Source organism: Ambystoma mexicanum, chromosome 13, assembly GCF_040938575.1.
Source record: "Ambystoma mexicanum isolate Mex_15411 chromosome 13, UKY_AmexF1_1, whole genome shotgun sequence".
NCBI classification, from domain to species: Eukaryota; Metazoa; Chordata; class Amphibia; order Caudata; family Ambystomatidae; genus Ambystoma; species Ambystoma mexicanum.
This window is the reverse complement of record NC_090938.1, coordinates 12,275,262-12,291,671: the sequence shown is the minus strand read 5'-3', so window position 1 is coordinate 12,291,671 and position 16,410 is coordinate 12,275,262. Positions and strand designations below refer to the sequence as shown.

General features: G+C 50.0%; 1 protein-coding gene across 3 annotated transcripts in view; it reads right to left on the bottom strand.

Annotated features, from left to right (window-relative positions):
* Positions 1–386: 386 nt before the first annotated feature.
* The window catches only part of SORT1 (sortilin 1), a 226,828-nt gene continuing 210,804 nt past the window's right edge, over positions 387–16,410 (bottom strand). For 2 of the 3 annotated variants that reach the window (XM_069633006.1, XM_069633007.1), the window contains exons 20-21: positions 1,275–1,395; positions 694–828 (exon numbers count right to left, since the gene is read on the bottom strand). In XM_069633006.1, the coding sequence (XP_069489107.1) occupies positions 814–828; positions 1,275–1,395 (136 nt within the window). In that variant the 3' untranslated portion in view covers positions 694–813. Of the gene's footprint in view, positions 829–1,274; positions 1,396–16,410 lie in introns of all 3 variants that reach the window. The other variant, XM_069633008.1, reaches the window with a different exon arrangement.

The window sequence follows — 16,410 nt, the reverse complement described above, 5'->3', positions numbered from 1 at the left end:
AGCGTTTGCCAAGCACAAAGTTCAATTCAGTGGCAACCCAACACCTCCAGGGATAACCCAGGACCTAAACACTCCCCAACAACCGGCCACCACTCAAGGATAGCGTACAGGCACCTTAAGAGATTCTCGAATGCTCCCCTCCATGCTGAGAAGACACTGGCAGGTCTCGCTGGTGCCGCGTGCGCACAGGGCATCCTGCCATCATCACAGCACCAGCTGCTGCTCAAACTATGAAGAGGGCTCTGCAACAGCCTCCAGAGAGCCCCCGGAGATTCAGGGCAAGCCTAGGCTATGAAAGCAGCACACCAAAGTCAAACCCATCAGCGTCACCACAAATCCACAGATTAGGGTTCCTTCTTTGCTGAAATAAAAAAAAATGAAGGCCGTTGGAAGAATGAAAACTTTAAATAAAAGAACATTAAAATGAGTTCCCTTGTTGAAAGCTCAAGTCACGGAGACCATCACTAATGAGGCGCCACTTCTCCTTACGGATAGTTTAAGTGTCTCACTCCCAACTCAAGGCAGTCCCTCTGGCGCACCTCAATGTGTTGGGTCGGGAGGCGCTACCCACTGCTCACACTCCAAGCACTTCACGCTTCGAGGCACCTCTCTTGCTGCAGAATATAACAGCTTCAGTTCATTTTCCGATGAAGCAATAAGCTCTCGTTTAACGTCTCCCAAAAACGAAGGGCATCGGATTAGACAAGCATTTAATTTCAGAAAGTTGAAGAAAAAAAAAAAAGCTCGGACTGACGCTCCATTTACTTCTAAGCAGTGTCCGTCAATATTCGGGCCTCGGGCATCCAGATAAGGCTATTCCAGGAGATCCTGGGGAAGAGAGAAAGTAAGCACCATGAGCTCTTCACGTATGGGGGGGGGGGTGGAGAGAATGAGCGAGTAGAAGACCAAACCATCGAGTCACAAAACATTTCCATGGACCCGCCAACGCGTCAATATGTGAGCTAGAAGCCCCCCCCCCCCTGCCCCTCACAAGATTTACTTATGTACCAAACACTCCTCTTTAAACACCCGTAGAAACTAAAAATACATGTATAGAGTTGAGGGAGTGCTCTTACCTCCAGTGACTCCCAAGCCCTCATCCAGACAGGCAGTCTCTCAGGGTGGCTTTGCCCACTGCCTCAGATAGGGATTGGCAGGATTGTTTTTATTTCTGCTGGGGCCTCTCAACCCGACCTCTTTCTCGCGGTCCCCCCTCTCTGGCATCCTAGACCCCTGTTCCCGCCCCATAACAGCCCTTTATCTGAAAAGCTTACCTCGTCTGAATCGTCATGGTAACCAGTCCGTTTATTTACATCGACAATTCCAGTGTCCGTAGGGTCTATCCCATTGGCTTCTGCATGCTGCTGTAGCACAGAGTATCGATGGACCAAAAACCTAGAAGAAAAGCAAGTCACACCCTCTGGTCAGCCCTCCAGGTATAAGGTCATCAATAGCATATCTCACCAAGCAGACCAAAGCAGTAGAAAAGGAGTTACTCACCTGCAACAGGGCTCCAAAAAAGAACCCTGGGACCAACATGGGGGGGGGGGCGCAGGGTCTATGTGAACAACAAGGGATTGCGGACACCGCCCCAAGCAAGGGACAACAGGAAGATTTAGAAGGTGGTACATGGGGGGCACTGACGGGTCCTTCATCCATCGCCACATGAGCAAGTTCTGATAGAACGGCCAAACGAGAACTTAGAATTCAAGAAAGGCATGTCCAACACTCGTCCCCATGCTCCCATAGAAGAACCAGAAGGTCCTCATGTGGCCAACACTTTCCCTCCAATGATGCTGCGGAAGGCAGCAGGCGTCAACCCATGGCTCCATGACGACGCCCACCACCAGAATCAGTTAGTGCCAGCGAAGAGTCAGAAGACTGTCTGGATCTTATCCTCCCGAGGTAGAGCGGAACACATTAGAGCTTCGAGAAAGAAATGAGGGAGGTGGCGGGGGAAGGGGGGGAGGGAGGAGCGAGTGTGGAACACAAAATGACCACAGCTTCAAGCACAGTAATTGTTCACCACCAGGGTTCAAGCAATATCTAAAACCAGTCCAATGGGTCAGACAGTCAGTAAAATTGGAAATACAGTTCTGGTCATTAAGGATCCAGATCATCTTTAGATGGTAGGGGACACAATAAAACCACTGGTCGTCACAACTTACTTTCTAGGATGTAGAAATATCTGCAATCTAGAATAAATCACTGGACTTCAGGGCCCCATGGCAAGATCCAACGAAAATATGTCTGCAACTCTGAAGGCGGGCAGGAAGTGGCACGCAACATCCCACAAGTCCTCTACTTTTATGAAACGTCACGCACCTTCTTTCACCCCACAGGTGGAGTTGGGAGATCACCCAGTGAGAGAGGAGTCCAGATGGGACCCATGAAGAGTTCTAGCCCACGGTTCATAAAACTAGCAGGTCAAGAAGAGCTAGTGGCGGAGGGAGCACAACACATAATCCAGCCAAAAGTGATCAACTGCAAGGTGGAGAGGTGATCTATAAAGCCCCTCGACTCCCAGAACCAGAGCACCCCTGCAGATAAACCCATCTTTCCTGCTCGGACCTGAGCCTCCAGGCACTTCTCAATGATCTATAAACCCGACCTGCACTCGCTTGGTGTTGGGGATAGTGGACCCTCTTTTAGGGTTTGCCGGTTTCCTATGGCAGCAGTCCCACTATTTTGGGTGCTGCCGGGGACCCATTTGCAATGCTGTTCGGATGCACTGGGTAGCACACATGTCTACCAATGCAGGAGGTCACATCCTTTTTAGGATGTAGGTTTATACCAAACATGGGTGCTGTGGGGACACGAGGTTCCCTTTTCCCTTTCCCAAGTCCCATTAGCGTTACTTTCCAGGCATCCCAGGAACAGGCTGGTGGCAGTGGTTACATTTTCACTCTTTTTGTGTCAGTGCATTATCACACGCTGCATTTTATCTGAGGATCATTTACTGAAAAGGGCCCATTTGCTTTAAACCCCGTTCAAGATCACACTTTGCCCCACCCTATCTTGTCAGGGGAGGTGGGGAGGGAGGGGTGAAATCACCGTCCTTCATGCACCGCGGCAGGCTTCTTGCAGAAGGCCAGCAAAGGTGCTCCTGTATGCGAGAGCTGGCAGGTGGTGGGGAGGGACTGTCCACTACTGGACAGCCACCTCGAAGGTTGAATTTTGGAAGTGTCCTTATTGGAGGGCTGGGTAGAAGGAGACCAGCTGGACCCAGAAATCAAGCCAACCACTGGAGCTGAAAAGAGCCAAAGGAGACAGAGGGTCAGCAGAGGAATTCTGAAGAAACTAGCATTGGCTCAGCCGCACTGTCATGAACCTCAACCTCTGACTCAAAAGGGAAGACCGCTGCAAGGTGCCTTCTTTTTGGCTGGTGGGACAAAGCGTTGGCTATCCTGCTGGTGATCCACCACCTGCTGGTCGCTGAAGCCCACACCTTTGCGTTTTCTCTTCCAGGCCTGGACCCAGCTGAACTTCGTTGCAAGAAATTCCTTTTTTCCTCGCCCAATGACTGGAACTCATCGAGGGTATACACGGGGCTCTGCTGGTACACAGAAACCAGCTGTGCTGTGCTGCCCTCCATCAGGAGGTCCAAGTTCTACCGGCGAGCAGATGCCAACTTCCCGACTGCACCCAAGGTCATTGCAAGCCATGCACCCTTCAGGATACTTTCACAAGTAATTTTCGTTGTGGGACAAAATCTGGGCGTCAAATCTCTAGCATCCCCCGCCCCTCCCACCACCACCCTCCCGCCCCAAAAAACCTGTTCCCACCATTCAAGGGCTCCAGAGAAACTAAAAGACAATATGCAGTTATTGCCCTTGAACAAGTGACTGTACGATGACCAAGACAGGGAGGCGAGCTTTCTCCAGCAGTTTACAGTCACTTGGGACAGTTTCGGCCTTCCAAGTGGTGGCGGACCTCTGTCCATACATCTATTGGCCCGTCCCTTCCCCATTGGGTAAAGGGTCATGCTCACCTCTGTGCCATCTGGGGCTGGCCCAGGCGGTGGTGTTCCGTTCAGTACTTCTTTGGGTCACCCTATGAGACCCGCAGGGAAGTAGCTGCTTCTCTGAACTCTACAAAGCGACTCAAGTCCCCATTTCGTTTACTACCTTTGCTCTGCACTAACTGCAAAGTGTTATCCTCCCCAGCTGAGCGGGCCCTTGTAGACTACTCCGCTTGAATCTTGAGAAACTTTGTGGGACATCTAAAGACTTCCAGAGAGACTGTGCAGTATAGGGCTGGCCTTTGAAGACTAGGTACATGGTACTGAAGTGCCTTACAAGTGTAAGGACTACGTTCTGACGCATGTAAACATTAAGCTAACTTTGGTTGATGCATTGTGTTTAAATAGATTTGCTCGTTATACTGAAGCAGTGTGCAGCCCAAAGGGGGCTACCCAATTGAGCTGTGTATGGGATACATTACTCACCGTAATCGTATTTCTGATGCTTGTATCTGCTTAGATTCACATGCTGTGCATAGGCCGACATCTAGTGGAAGCTGCGGAGTATTACAGTTTGTTTTTCGAAACTCGAAAATGGGTGTCGACACAGGGCGTGCCAGTAATACTATCCCTAGTGTGACGTCCACTGTACCCATGATCCCTCACGCATGTAGGACCCTCAGATTGTATTATTTCTGACATGAGGTAGCATGAGGAGAAGCGCGAGTACAGATGATCCAAGCAGATATAAAGAAAGGTAAGACTACAAGCATCCATGCGCCTTCTCTCAGAGGGGAATGAAAGGTGGGTCGCATGTGAATCTAAGCAGATACAAGCATCAGAAATACGATTACAGTGAGTATTGTATCCCTTCTGAGGCTTGTGGAATCTGCTTAGATCACATGCTGTGCATAGATTAGCGAGCAGTACCTGAAGAAGGAGGTGGGATGTCAGAAGGGTCATGAGCAAATAAATGTCTTAGAACCGCTTGTCCCACTTGGGCATCTGTCTTGGAATGGGTGTCAATGCAGTAGTGCTGAATAAAAGTGTGAATAGAGCTCCAAGTAGCTGCTTTGCAAATGTCCCCCTTGACACCATTTGCAATGAAAGCCAGAGTGGCCCCAATGCCTCTTGTAGAGTGGGCTCTTGGCGTGAAAGGCAGAGTTTTTCAGAAAGGGAGTAACACAGTTGGATACAGTTAATAATCCACTTAGAGATGGCACCTTTAGAGACGCGATCCCCCTCTCTGCCTGTAGCTACGGAGCCAAACAGTTGGTCTGTTTTCCTTAGCGGTCTGGTCTTGTTTACATAGTAGAGGACCGCCCTACGCACATCTAGGGTGTGTAGTTTCACCTCAGCCGAGCTCTGTGGGTCTTGGAAGAAAGCCGGAAGCTCGATGGACTGGTTCAAGTGGAATTTAGAAATAAACTGAGAACCTAGGGTGTGTGCGTAAAACCAGTTTATCTTTATGGACAGTAAAGAAGGGATCTTGCACTGAGAGCCTGAATTTCACTGACCCTTCTTATAGATGTAATAGCTACCATATAAGTCAGGTGTTTGAGACTGCTTTTATGCATGGGCTCGAATGGGGGGGGCATGAGTTTAGATAGCACCACGTTAAGGTCCCATCCTGGTGGTGGGTTAGAAATGGGAGAGTGAAGTCTCTTTACTCCTTCCATGAAGGCTTCAACTACTGGTACTTTCCACCACGACACCTTGTTATGGGAAGTGGTGTATGCCGACAGGGCTGCCAGGTGTACCTTCAGTGAGTTAAAGACCAGTTCTGCATCCAGCAGGTGGAGCATGTATGTAACAATAGTGGAAGGAGTGCAATCAACTGGGTTGATTTGTCTACTCTGGCACCAGATAACAAATCTCTTCCATTTGTCAAAGTAGCAGTGCCTCGTGTTTGGCTTCCTAGATTCTTTTAGGATGTCCATACACCTGAGGTAAATTGAGATGTCCAAACTCTATGACCTCAGGAGCCATGCTGCCAGGTTCAATGAGTTGGGTTGAGGATGCACTGTTTGACCTTGGTGCTGGGACAGTAGGTTGTACCAGGCCAGAAGTTTGATCGGTTCGCACACGGCTAATCTGCGTAAGTGTGGGAACCACGGTTGTCTCGCCCACATGGGAGCAACCAGGACGAGCGTCATCGACTCTGTTCATCTTGTTGACCACCTTCCTGATGAGGAGTTGGTGGAAAAGTGTACACAAACATTCGTGACCAGTTCATTCACAGGGTGTTCCCCTGGGAGTCTGGTTGGGGGAACCTGGATGCAAATCCTGGGCATTGTCTGTTTTCGCTTGTGGCGAATAGGTCTACAGTGGGGAAACCCCACTGAGAGGAGATATCTTCTACGACTTCTCTGTGTAGACACCATTCATGTTCCTCTGGGAGGGGGTCTCAGCTTAGAGCATCCGCTACAGAATTGAGATCCCCTGGAACATGTTGCGATGACAGGAAGATGTTCCGTCTGAGTGCCCATATCCAAATTTTCTGGGCAAGCTTGGACAGATTTGGCGAACGAGTCCCTCCTTGCTTGTTCAGGTAAAACATGGCTGTAGTGCCGTCCGTCCGGATTTGCACTGACAGATTTAGCAGGTAGGGCACAAACGCTTGAAGCGTTCTGAATACTGCCAGAAGCTCTAGCAGGTTGATGTGATTCTTGGCCAATGAGTGAGACCAGAGACCCTGAGCTGTGTGGTGGAGATGGTGAGCTCCCCACCCCGTCAGGCATGCATCGGTTGTGACTACCGCCTGTATCTCGGGATCGTAAAAGGGTTTCCCCTTGGACAGATTTTCTCTTGTCCACCAGTTTAGGCTTTGTACAAGTGTTGGCGAAACGACGACTAGATCGTCCAACTGACCACTTGCCTGAGACCACTGTTTCGCCAACCATTCCTGCATGGGACGCATGCGCAGGCGCACGTGGGGGACGAGGTAAATACATGACGCCATCATGGCCAGCAACCGCATTGCTTTGCGTACCGTTATCTGGCGACCGGACAGATATTGCGGAATTTGCAGCAGTATATTACGAATTCTTTCCTCGGAAGGAAAGGTCAACCCCTCTTGAGTGTCTAGGATAGCTCCTAGGAACTGTTTGGAGGTGCTTGGCACCAGACTTGACTTTTTCTCGTTTATTGAGAAGCCCAATTCGAAAAGGTCGTCGATTGTCCTTTGAATGTTTGTTCTGCAAATTACTGGGGTCTCCCCCATGATGAGCCAGCCGTCCAGGTAAGGGTACACTGGGATTGCCTCCCTGCGTAGGTGTGCATCTGCCACCGCCAGTACCTTGGTGAATACCCTTGGAGCTGAAGCTATCCCGAAGGGCAGTACCTTGAACTGGTAGTGCCGACTGTCCACCTTGAAGCGCAAGTACTTTCTGTGCGCTGGGAACATGGAAATATGAAAATAGGCATCTTTCACATCTTTCATGTCCAATGTTGCCATGTAATCCCTTTTTTTTTTTTTTTTTTAGGAGGGGGATTACCTCCTGGAGAGTAGTAACGCAAACTTTTTGGGGCTTGACATACTTGTTTGCAGTCTGTAAGTCCAATACTGGGCGCATTGTCAAATCTTTTTTTGGCACAAGGAAGTAAGTTGAATAAATACCCTTGTTTACCTGGTGTCCCGGGACGAGTTCTATCGCGTCCTTTGCTAGCAGATTGACGATCTCCTCGAGGAGGATCGTCTGGTGTTCCAAAGAATGTATTCTTTGTCGTGGAGGATGGTTCCGGGGACGCTCTAACAGTTCTATGCAGTGCCCAGCCGATACTGTGGACAGCACCCATCTGTCTGATGTGATCCCTTCCCAAACTTGGGTGAAGTTGGAAATGCATCCCCCTACTGGGGTTGCGTGAGAAGGGACTCTGAACGGAGCATCACTGTTTTGGTGGAGGCCTGCCGCCTCCTTTACTGGGACTGCCTCTACCCTTACCACGTCCTCTTCTGTTACCCCTGCTGTAACCCTGGGTAGACTGTTGGTTATTATTGTTCCACGCTGTACCCTGCCCCTGGGAATAGTTAGATACTCTCTGGGAATTTTGGCCGCGTGGGCGACGAAAATTGCCATTCCCTCTCGGATTAGGGGGTTTGTTGGTTAGTTGGCCTAGGGATTTGAGTATCTCATACTCGTCCTTGGCATTTTTCAGCGCGTCCTCGACCGCCTTACCAAGGAACAGATCCGGCTCCACCGGTTTATCTAACAATGATGCTTGGGTTTCAGCTTTGAATCCAGACTGCCGTAACCAAGCGTGTCTCTTGATAACAGTTCCTTCTGCTATCAATCTGCCGGCGTCATCTACGGCATCAAAGGTTGCTTTTAAAATGCAACCGGACACGGCTCTTCCCTCCGCCGCAACTCGTGCCAACTGGCTCTTTAAGGGTTCTGGGGCGGAGTCTATGAGTGCAGCGACTTCTTCCCACTGATGGCAGTTGTAGCTGGCCAACAGGGTGGTAGAGTTGGCAATCCTTGCCTGGTAGGCGGAAGTGGAGGCTACTTTCCTGCCCAAACCATACAGTTTCTTGCTCTCCTTGTCGGGAGAAGCTTCAGACGACAAGGGTGTTCCAGCCCTCTTACGGGTGTTAGTAACAACCAGGGAGTCCGGTTTCAGATGCCCCCTTATATACAGTGGGTCCGACTGGGCTGCCCTGAAAAGTTTCTCAATCCTGGGGTTCACTGCCCTAGTGAGGTTAGGATTTAAAAGTGAAGGGTCTATTCTTCTCTGAATAGACTTCAGGATAGGGATGGCCTGAGCAACAGGCCTCCTTTCTCCCACTAACTCTTCGGCGAAGTCCCTCTCCTCTTGAGCACCCTGGGTGTCAATGTGGAAATGTTCTGCCGCTCGGGACAGAAATTCATTCAGGAGAGGTTGATTGTCGACAGGGGAGTCGGTAATCGGGGGTTCTTTCTCTACCGGGGAATCTAATCTGTAGGTCTCGGGGCCTTCCTCTTCTTGGTCCTCATCATCCCCATAGTAGCCCGTACCAGTTTGCTCTTCCAAAATGCCCAAATCTGGATCCTCACAAAAGGATGTCTCCCCTTGATATTGGGAGTAGAGCTGTATATAGAAGGGGTTCGAAGATCGTGTTGGGGCTTCAAACTGGGACTTCTTACTTGGAGGTATTGGATCCTTAGAGACTGAGGGTGCTGACCCATCGGGAGTATAGGAGAGAAAGTGTTCAGGGTTTTTTGACATCCTTGACATAACCCTGTCTATGTCATCACTAGACCATTCTCTAGAACTGGGAATGATATTTTCTGGGGCTTTCTCCGCCTTATCCTGACTTGGCTTACTGGTTTTAGCAGGTGTCCTTGGGATAACAGAGGACTGGGACTTGTCTGTCTGTTTATGTGGAGTTTTTGAGGTGTGTGAGGAGGCTGAGCTTGCTTCCTCTGTTTTCCCCCCCTCCCCGTGGGCGGAAGAGTGTTTTCCCTGTTTTTTCACCCCTTCTGAGCCTTCCGACGCCTGGCGTCGAGGTTCGGGGGTAGTGTCCCTATCTTTAGAACGTGGAGGTAGGGACTCGGGAGCCTCCGTTACACGGTCTGCGGGCGCTGACTCCTGGAGTGCGGTCTGGGGATGGAAGTCGGCTTCGTCATCAGACGATCGAACTTCCGTTACCTTGGGGAACGAGACACTCTTGGCAACAGTGAATGATTGCCTGGAGTCATGCGGCGATCTAGAACGCCTAGAGGACACCGATTCGGACCGTTCTCTATATGCGTCTTCCCGAGAACTCAACGTGCGCGTCGAGTCTCGGTTGGACTTCATGTGCTTTGTGGAAGTGCTGTGGGTAGCGCTTGTGTCGCCAGGGGTCTTCCCCATAGCCACCCTGCCGGACGACCTTCCGAGGTCGGGGACTTGCGCTCGGCTGTCTCTTGACACCACGTTGCCCTCGCAGTCTGAAAGCACGGCATCACTGAAGGCGCCCTCCGCTGCCATGGCCTGACGCCTGGCGTGGTGGGCCAACGCTTGATCGAGCGGTCCTTAAGTGTTTTCGGTTTAAACCTACTACACGCTCTGCAGTTCGCCTCGGGGTGGTCCCTCGGCAAGCAGAGATTGAACGTGGCGTGCCTTTTGACCCAAGGGTACTTGCGGTTGCACTTGGGGCAGAATTGGAAAGGGGTACCCTCCATACGCACCTTGTGGCAGCGGGCTTTTAAGTGTAGGAATATATAAGAATGTACCTATATACCAAAAGAGTGTAGAGTATGTCCACCCCCCACTCTCCCTACTTGCAGGGCCGAGGACAGCGGCCTTCCAAGGCCCGGGCCGAGGCCAGAGGCCTTCCGAGGCCCAAATCCGTCGTGCAGCTGTCGACGGTCAAATTCTTCTGTGGGCTGGTGTCGAGTGTGGAAGTTCGGCGACTCGACGTTGGGGTGGAGAAATGGGTAAATTTAATAATATTTAGCAGAAGTATGGCTAAGGCCAGGAAACTCCGTGAAATGCTTCCGACCAGTATGGCGGAAAAAAACAATCTGAGGGTCCTACACGCGTGAGGGATCATGGGTACAGTGGACGTCACACTAGGGATAGTATTACTGGCACGCCGTGTCGACGACCATTTGAGTTTCGAAAAACAAACTGTAATACTCCACAGCTCCCACTAGTTGTCGGCCTATGCACAGCATGTGATCCAAGCAGATTCCACAAGCCTCAGAAACATTGATATTTACTGGTCTTTAGAAATTTAAAGTGGGCCAGGGAATTACTTTAAAAAAGTGTTACTTTTTCTACTCACCTACGCAGGTCTTTCTAGTTACCATTTCTGCTGAGTGTTAACCATACTACAGAACAATGCCCCCTTCCTCCTTAGTCTAAGCTACTTAAGGGAGTAGTTTAGCTCAACTCGGTCTGTGAAAACCTAGCAAACCCTAGGTTGGATTTTCCAAGCCAAATGTGGTGACTTGGAAAAAGCCTCTTAACAGATCCAAACATGGAAAGAGGAACTGGGGACAAGAACGCACTGCACTGGTTGTAGAGAATTTGGCCCAGGACCGGCATGTACACAGGTGACGGTCAGGTTTCCATCTAGCTACATATGGTTGGTGGCTCCAAGTACAAGAGACGTGTACCCACATAGGCTAGAAGGGTTGCCCGTGTGTGGGGGTGGAATACACACAAGGTTGATCCCCACAATGAAATGATGACCCCACCCCCCCAAGAGGACTGAAGCAAAGTGGCAGAGTCATGGCAGTATAGCCACAGCAGCCCTTCAGCAGTTCAGGAACAGGCCGGGGAATGCACAAGTCCCCTCCACGCAGTCACCCAGGAGCTTGCTTAAGCCAATCACAAAAAGGTGTTGGCGTCCAGCTAATCCACTGGCCCAAACCCCCCCCGCCCCCCCAGGACCCCCACTCCAAAACGCAAAAGAAACCACACAAACCCCACAAACGATACAGGCATCACCAGACTGGGTGCAGCTCTAACTGGTGCTGAAAGGTTTAAAGTCCTGTAGGCTTCCTAAACTATAATCAGGAGCCCCTCAACTGTACTTTTGTACCATTTCGGTCGTGCCTCGTGGTCCACACAGACAAAGGATGGCCCCAAAACAAAAACAACAACAACAAAAACAAACAAAAAAAAAGGAAAAAAACAGGGGCAGTTCTGAAGACATGCATCATAGTACCCCATTACCAACATGCATGTTTACTGGCCTACGAATGCAGTACAAGTGGCTACAAACCTGGCGTAGGTGCCAGTCAATTCCACAACACACTTCTAGGGTGAAAAGGTTGCTTTAAAAGCGCACATTAAAGAGCAGCACCCCAGTAAAGGATTGCAGTGACCGGACCCTTCAGCAGAAGACCCTCGAGGGACCAAACGTTAAGGGAAGGGAGCCTTAACACAGGTGCAGAGACAAGGTGACCTGATGCTGGGGAACATGCAACTCCTCACTTGAAAGTCAGCCCCTCAATCCCAGGGTCTTTGTTGAAGGTTCCCCTGGCTGGCTGTACATAAGTCTTCTTGAGTAGTAGACCCACTGGCAGTGTTTTGCATCGGGCCCAACTGGGGAAGCAGGAAGGAGTCTTTGGAGGCTTGTAACCCAGCTGTACCCGTCAGACCAGGGTGTCTCCGCTCCTGGGCATGCTAGAATCCTAGCAATCACTACTCAGCTGACAGGGTTTGATCTTGGGCAGATGTCACAGCAGAGCTTCAGGGGTTACTTTGGTGTCAAGGAGATTTTCCTAAAGCCCTGTGGTCAGGGTCTTCCTGAGTTGGGTACTAAGGATTCTCTTAAGTTTCAAAGCTCTCCAAGTAGTAGCGTGGCAGAGCAGGCGGGTGGGGCGCAGGGGTGTTCAGCTACAGTACACTCTTTCCACAAATACAAACACAAGGGAATGCCCAAGCTAGATTTTTCACAAAAATATACCCTTCACCTGGGAAAAGACAAGAGCTATAAGGACAACATTAAGAGGCGAGTACACTTCCTAAACGGATGTGCACTGCTAAGAGGTGAGTACGCTTCCTAAACAGATGTGCACTGCTAAGAGGTAAGTATTGAATTCAACCAAGTGTCTTTCTAGATGAGTAAATGCAGTCACAGCAAGTAAAGTGCTCTTCCCGCGCAGCGCAGTAAAGAGTTTCCGAAGAGGCCAGAAGCAACAAGTTGTATACATTTGGATGCGCTTTTGCAGAAGTTAAAAAAAAGAAGACATTTCAGGAGTTCAAGCCATAAAAGAGCCTTGGTGATGGGGTGGGGGGGCTGAAGAAAGGTCTCGCCAGCAGAGAGCCAGACCCTACTCCCTGTACTTAGTTCTGGAAATTGTGCCATCACCTGCTGTATGTTTGATGACCACAGAGGGCTCCAGTGACTGGACCCTTGGCAAGAACAAGTGAGCATCTTCAGGGAAGGGGTTACAAGCCAGACATACAAAAGAACCCACGGAAGTCAGGGATGAAGGGCTCCTTAGTTACCCTCAGGTTCAGAAAGTAGCTTGGGAGGATGGGGCTGGCCATGGAGTAAGGAGCACGAGGTGAGTTTGGCGGTGCACTGAAAGGGTAAAGGGTGACAGGCCTCTGGAGCTTTTCAGATGGGGCAAATGGAACGATGGTGCCTGGCCTGATGTGGGATGAGACACTGGTCCAGATGGCGCGGCACATCTTCAGGATCAGGGATCTCCATCCAGCCTGGGAGTTGGGGAGGGGAGGCGGGGGGTCTCCGGCACATCTCAGTTCTTTCGGGAGAGACCAAGCTTTCGTCGTCCGAGTCAGTGCAGTGTCAAAGGGGGTGCTGGTCCAGGACATCTGTCCATCAAGCAACAGGACTGCCAGCAGTGCAGGTACAGATTGCCAGCCGTAAACCAGTTAAGTGGGTAAGGCGGTTTATTTTTGTCCCCATCAGGAGGCAGTGAATGAACACAGCTCAGTTATACACAATATATAAAAATAACTCAGTGGGGGTAGAGGCAGCCAAGTGTGGTCCACCCCACACCACTCCCAAACATTTCAGAAGGGATCAAAAACACAAAGGAAGGGAACCCACACTATTCCAAAGAGGCATCTGTATATTCCCATCATAACTGGTTTCAGACGGACGACAGGGCCCAGTTCAGCGACACAGCCATCCAGGGGGCGCCAGTTCAGAGACAGAGCCAGGGCATCCTGACGCAGAAAGCAGCTGGATGACACGGTCGTGGAGACGTGCAGCCCGCCCAGTATGCCGCACAGCGCAGCGAGACCGATAAAGTACATGAACTGTCGTGGGTCGGAAAAGGGGACAAAAGAAACCTCAAACCATGGTCTGGGACCCATATGTAACAGAGGAATACTCTAAGCAATAGTGCCTGGCAGGAGAGTGAACCAGGTCTAATGGGAATAAAATACAGAGAAGAGAGGCGGGTCTGGGACCCCACAACCCGAGAGGGAGAGCATCACTAGTCATCTTCCTCGTGGCAGTACTTGGGAGGGTAGTGAACCAGGTTTGCCAAAACAAAATCACTCAAAGTACCGATACGGGTCTGGGACCCACATCGACCAGTGTATATGAGAAGGACTGGGGGCAGGGAGACATTCCCCTGGCTTTGAGTCAAGATACCTGGAGAAGGGAGGCATTCTCCCGGAACCCAATAGTGAAGAAGAAACTATAAGCAATAAGGAATGTTGAGGTCTGGAACATTACCTTTTGAGCTCGAATTGGGAACTACTGCTTTTTGGCATTACAACCTGGAACTTTATTTTGTGCCTTGGAAAGGGATCAAGACCCAGGGAAGGGAGTCATTCCCTCAGGTTAAGATCCCACCCAACAACTTGAACTGTTATCTGCTGTCCAGAAGAAGGAAGCCATTCTTCTGGACCAAGACGTTTTCAATACCCCTTTAGTTTAGTTATAAGTGCGAGGGACAGAAGTAGGGTTTTGAAACCGATCCATTAGTACTTTCAGTTGCGGTAGGGAAACCACTCTTGGAGTTAGGTTCTCTTTATTTTCATTACTATTAGTACACGGCAGGGGGGGGGGTATATGGTTGCCTCTCGGCCAATGAGGGTGCTGAGAACGGGGGCATTACCAGCAGTAATCCCACCACTCAAAGCAGCATCACAGCTGGAGGCTGCCATCTTTCCCCAACGGGGAATGAGGTAAGTGGTGTCCCACTGCCCCTCGCCCCTCCGTCCGCCCCCATTCACAGAATTCCCTCCCTGCTCCCCCCATCCTCACTTACCTTTGTTGAAATCCATTTCGGGAGCAGACGCACTGGGAACACCTCTGTCCCCAGCGTATCCGCTCCCGATCTGCGACAGGCCGTCATGGAAAGTAAGAAGGGAATATACGTAGTCTCGTCCCTGCTTTCCATGGCGGCCATTTTTTTGTTTACTGGTTTTCATTTTTTTGTCAATGGCCGCCATGGAAAGGTTAAACTGACTTAGTTCTCCCTTCCCCGGCGGGCATTTTTTAACAATTTTTTTTTCTGTCCCACATTGGAACAGAAAAAAACCCACGTTCAGTACCCCGGTCTGATGGGCCGGGGTACATCAATAGGCCCCTCGCAGGGAGAGCTTTGTCACTTCAGGTAATGCCCTGGGGCCTGTAATTATGGGCCCCGGGCATTACCTGAAGTGGCAATGTGCACCCTGCTCGGGGCCTATTGCTTAAATAGATGTTTATGCCAGCAACATGCCATCTGTGTGTCAGTCACCTCCTTCTGCACCCTCACAGGTTCTGCAGAAATTGGCTAGCGCTGATGGGAGCTCCAACAATCCAGAAATCCCATGGGTGCAGACACAAGTGGATACATAAGAGGCATAACACAAAGCTGCGTACGCAGTCATCGGAACTGCTGGGATTCAGCTGCAGGAGTTAAGCTAATTAATGTCTGATAACTTTGTGTAAAGATTTGTTAAAGTTTTCTCCAGTACCACAGAATATTAAACAGTTTGCCAGGAAAAGGTTATTTACCTGCAGGAATTGATTTCCAGGGAATGTATGACATCAGGTAAGCGACAGTCGGCGGAATAAACACCAGTAGTGATGCATTGCCTAAGATCAAGTGACTGAAAAGAGAGAGTCCCTTTGTTGCTCTGAAAACTCAATGGACATGAAGCAGTGAAGATTATGTTCCAATGTCCACAGGCATCAGAAAGGGACACAGGGCTGCATTACAAGTCATCGATGCACACCGTTGCAGCCTGGAACCCGCTCTGCAATGATGCAGCACCCATGAAGCTACACAATAGATCAGCCATAGCAGCTGTTGCAGAGAGTCTTTAAAGCAAAGGCAAACTAGGTCAAGAGGCTCAATGCAAGCAGCGAGAGCCCTGCTAGAGTATGGTACTAACAAGTCTGAATTGAAGGCAGGCAAGCCTTGCCGGAATCCATGCAAGTCAATGAAGATATTTACCATACTGGTCAACTGCTAATTATTGTAGCGCCACACCCATCAACTACCCAGCAGCAGTGCCAGAGCACCACTAAGTGCCAGCTAGAAGCACAGCTGCAAGCATGTTCTAGTCACAGACTACAAAGCTAATTTCATCTAAGGAAGAGTCAGACCAGGAGAGGGGAATTACCAACCGATAACTCTTTGATTCTAGTTCAGTTTTGTTAAGAGACATAACTCAGCAATTCTCAATTACTTTCTCCTCTCCTCCAGAGGGAGCGCTGTTGAGGGTGAACGCTTGCTTCAATGAAGAATGGGGCGTCAGGAATGAAACTCGACACAAGTTAGCCATGTTTTTGGTTACAGACTTGCATTAAAATAAAAAGGGTTGGGGAAAGACCTCTATGACCCTGCTCCAAGAGAAACTTCCCAACCTAAACAAATACCAAGGATCATTCTTTGTCAGGCCCGTCAAAATCAAAACGGTCGTTGTGTCCAAATGTTGTACTCTGACCCTCACACAAACTAGGCGAAAAGGGGAACGTGCGTTAACCTTTGATGATTTTTGGAAAAAGGGTTCATAAAGAAAGTATAATCAGTTCCAACTCAAAAGTTCTTCAGGGATAA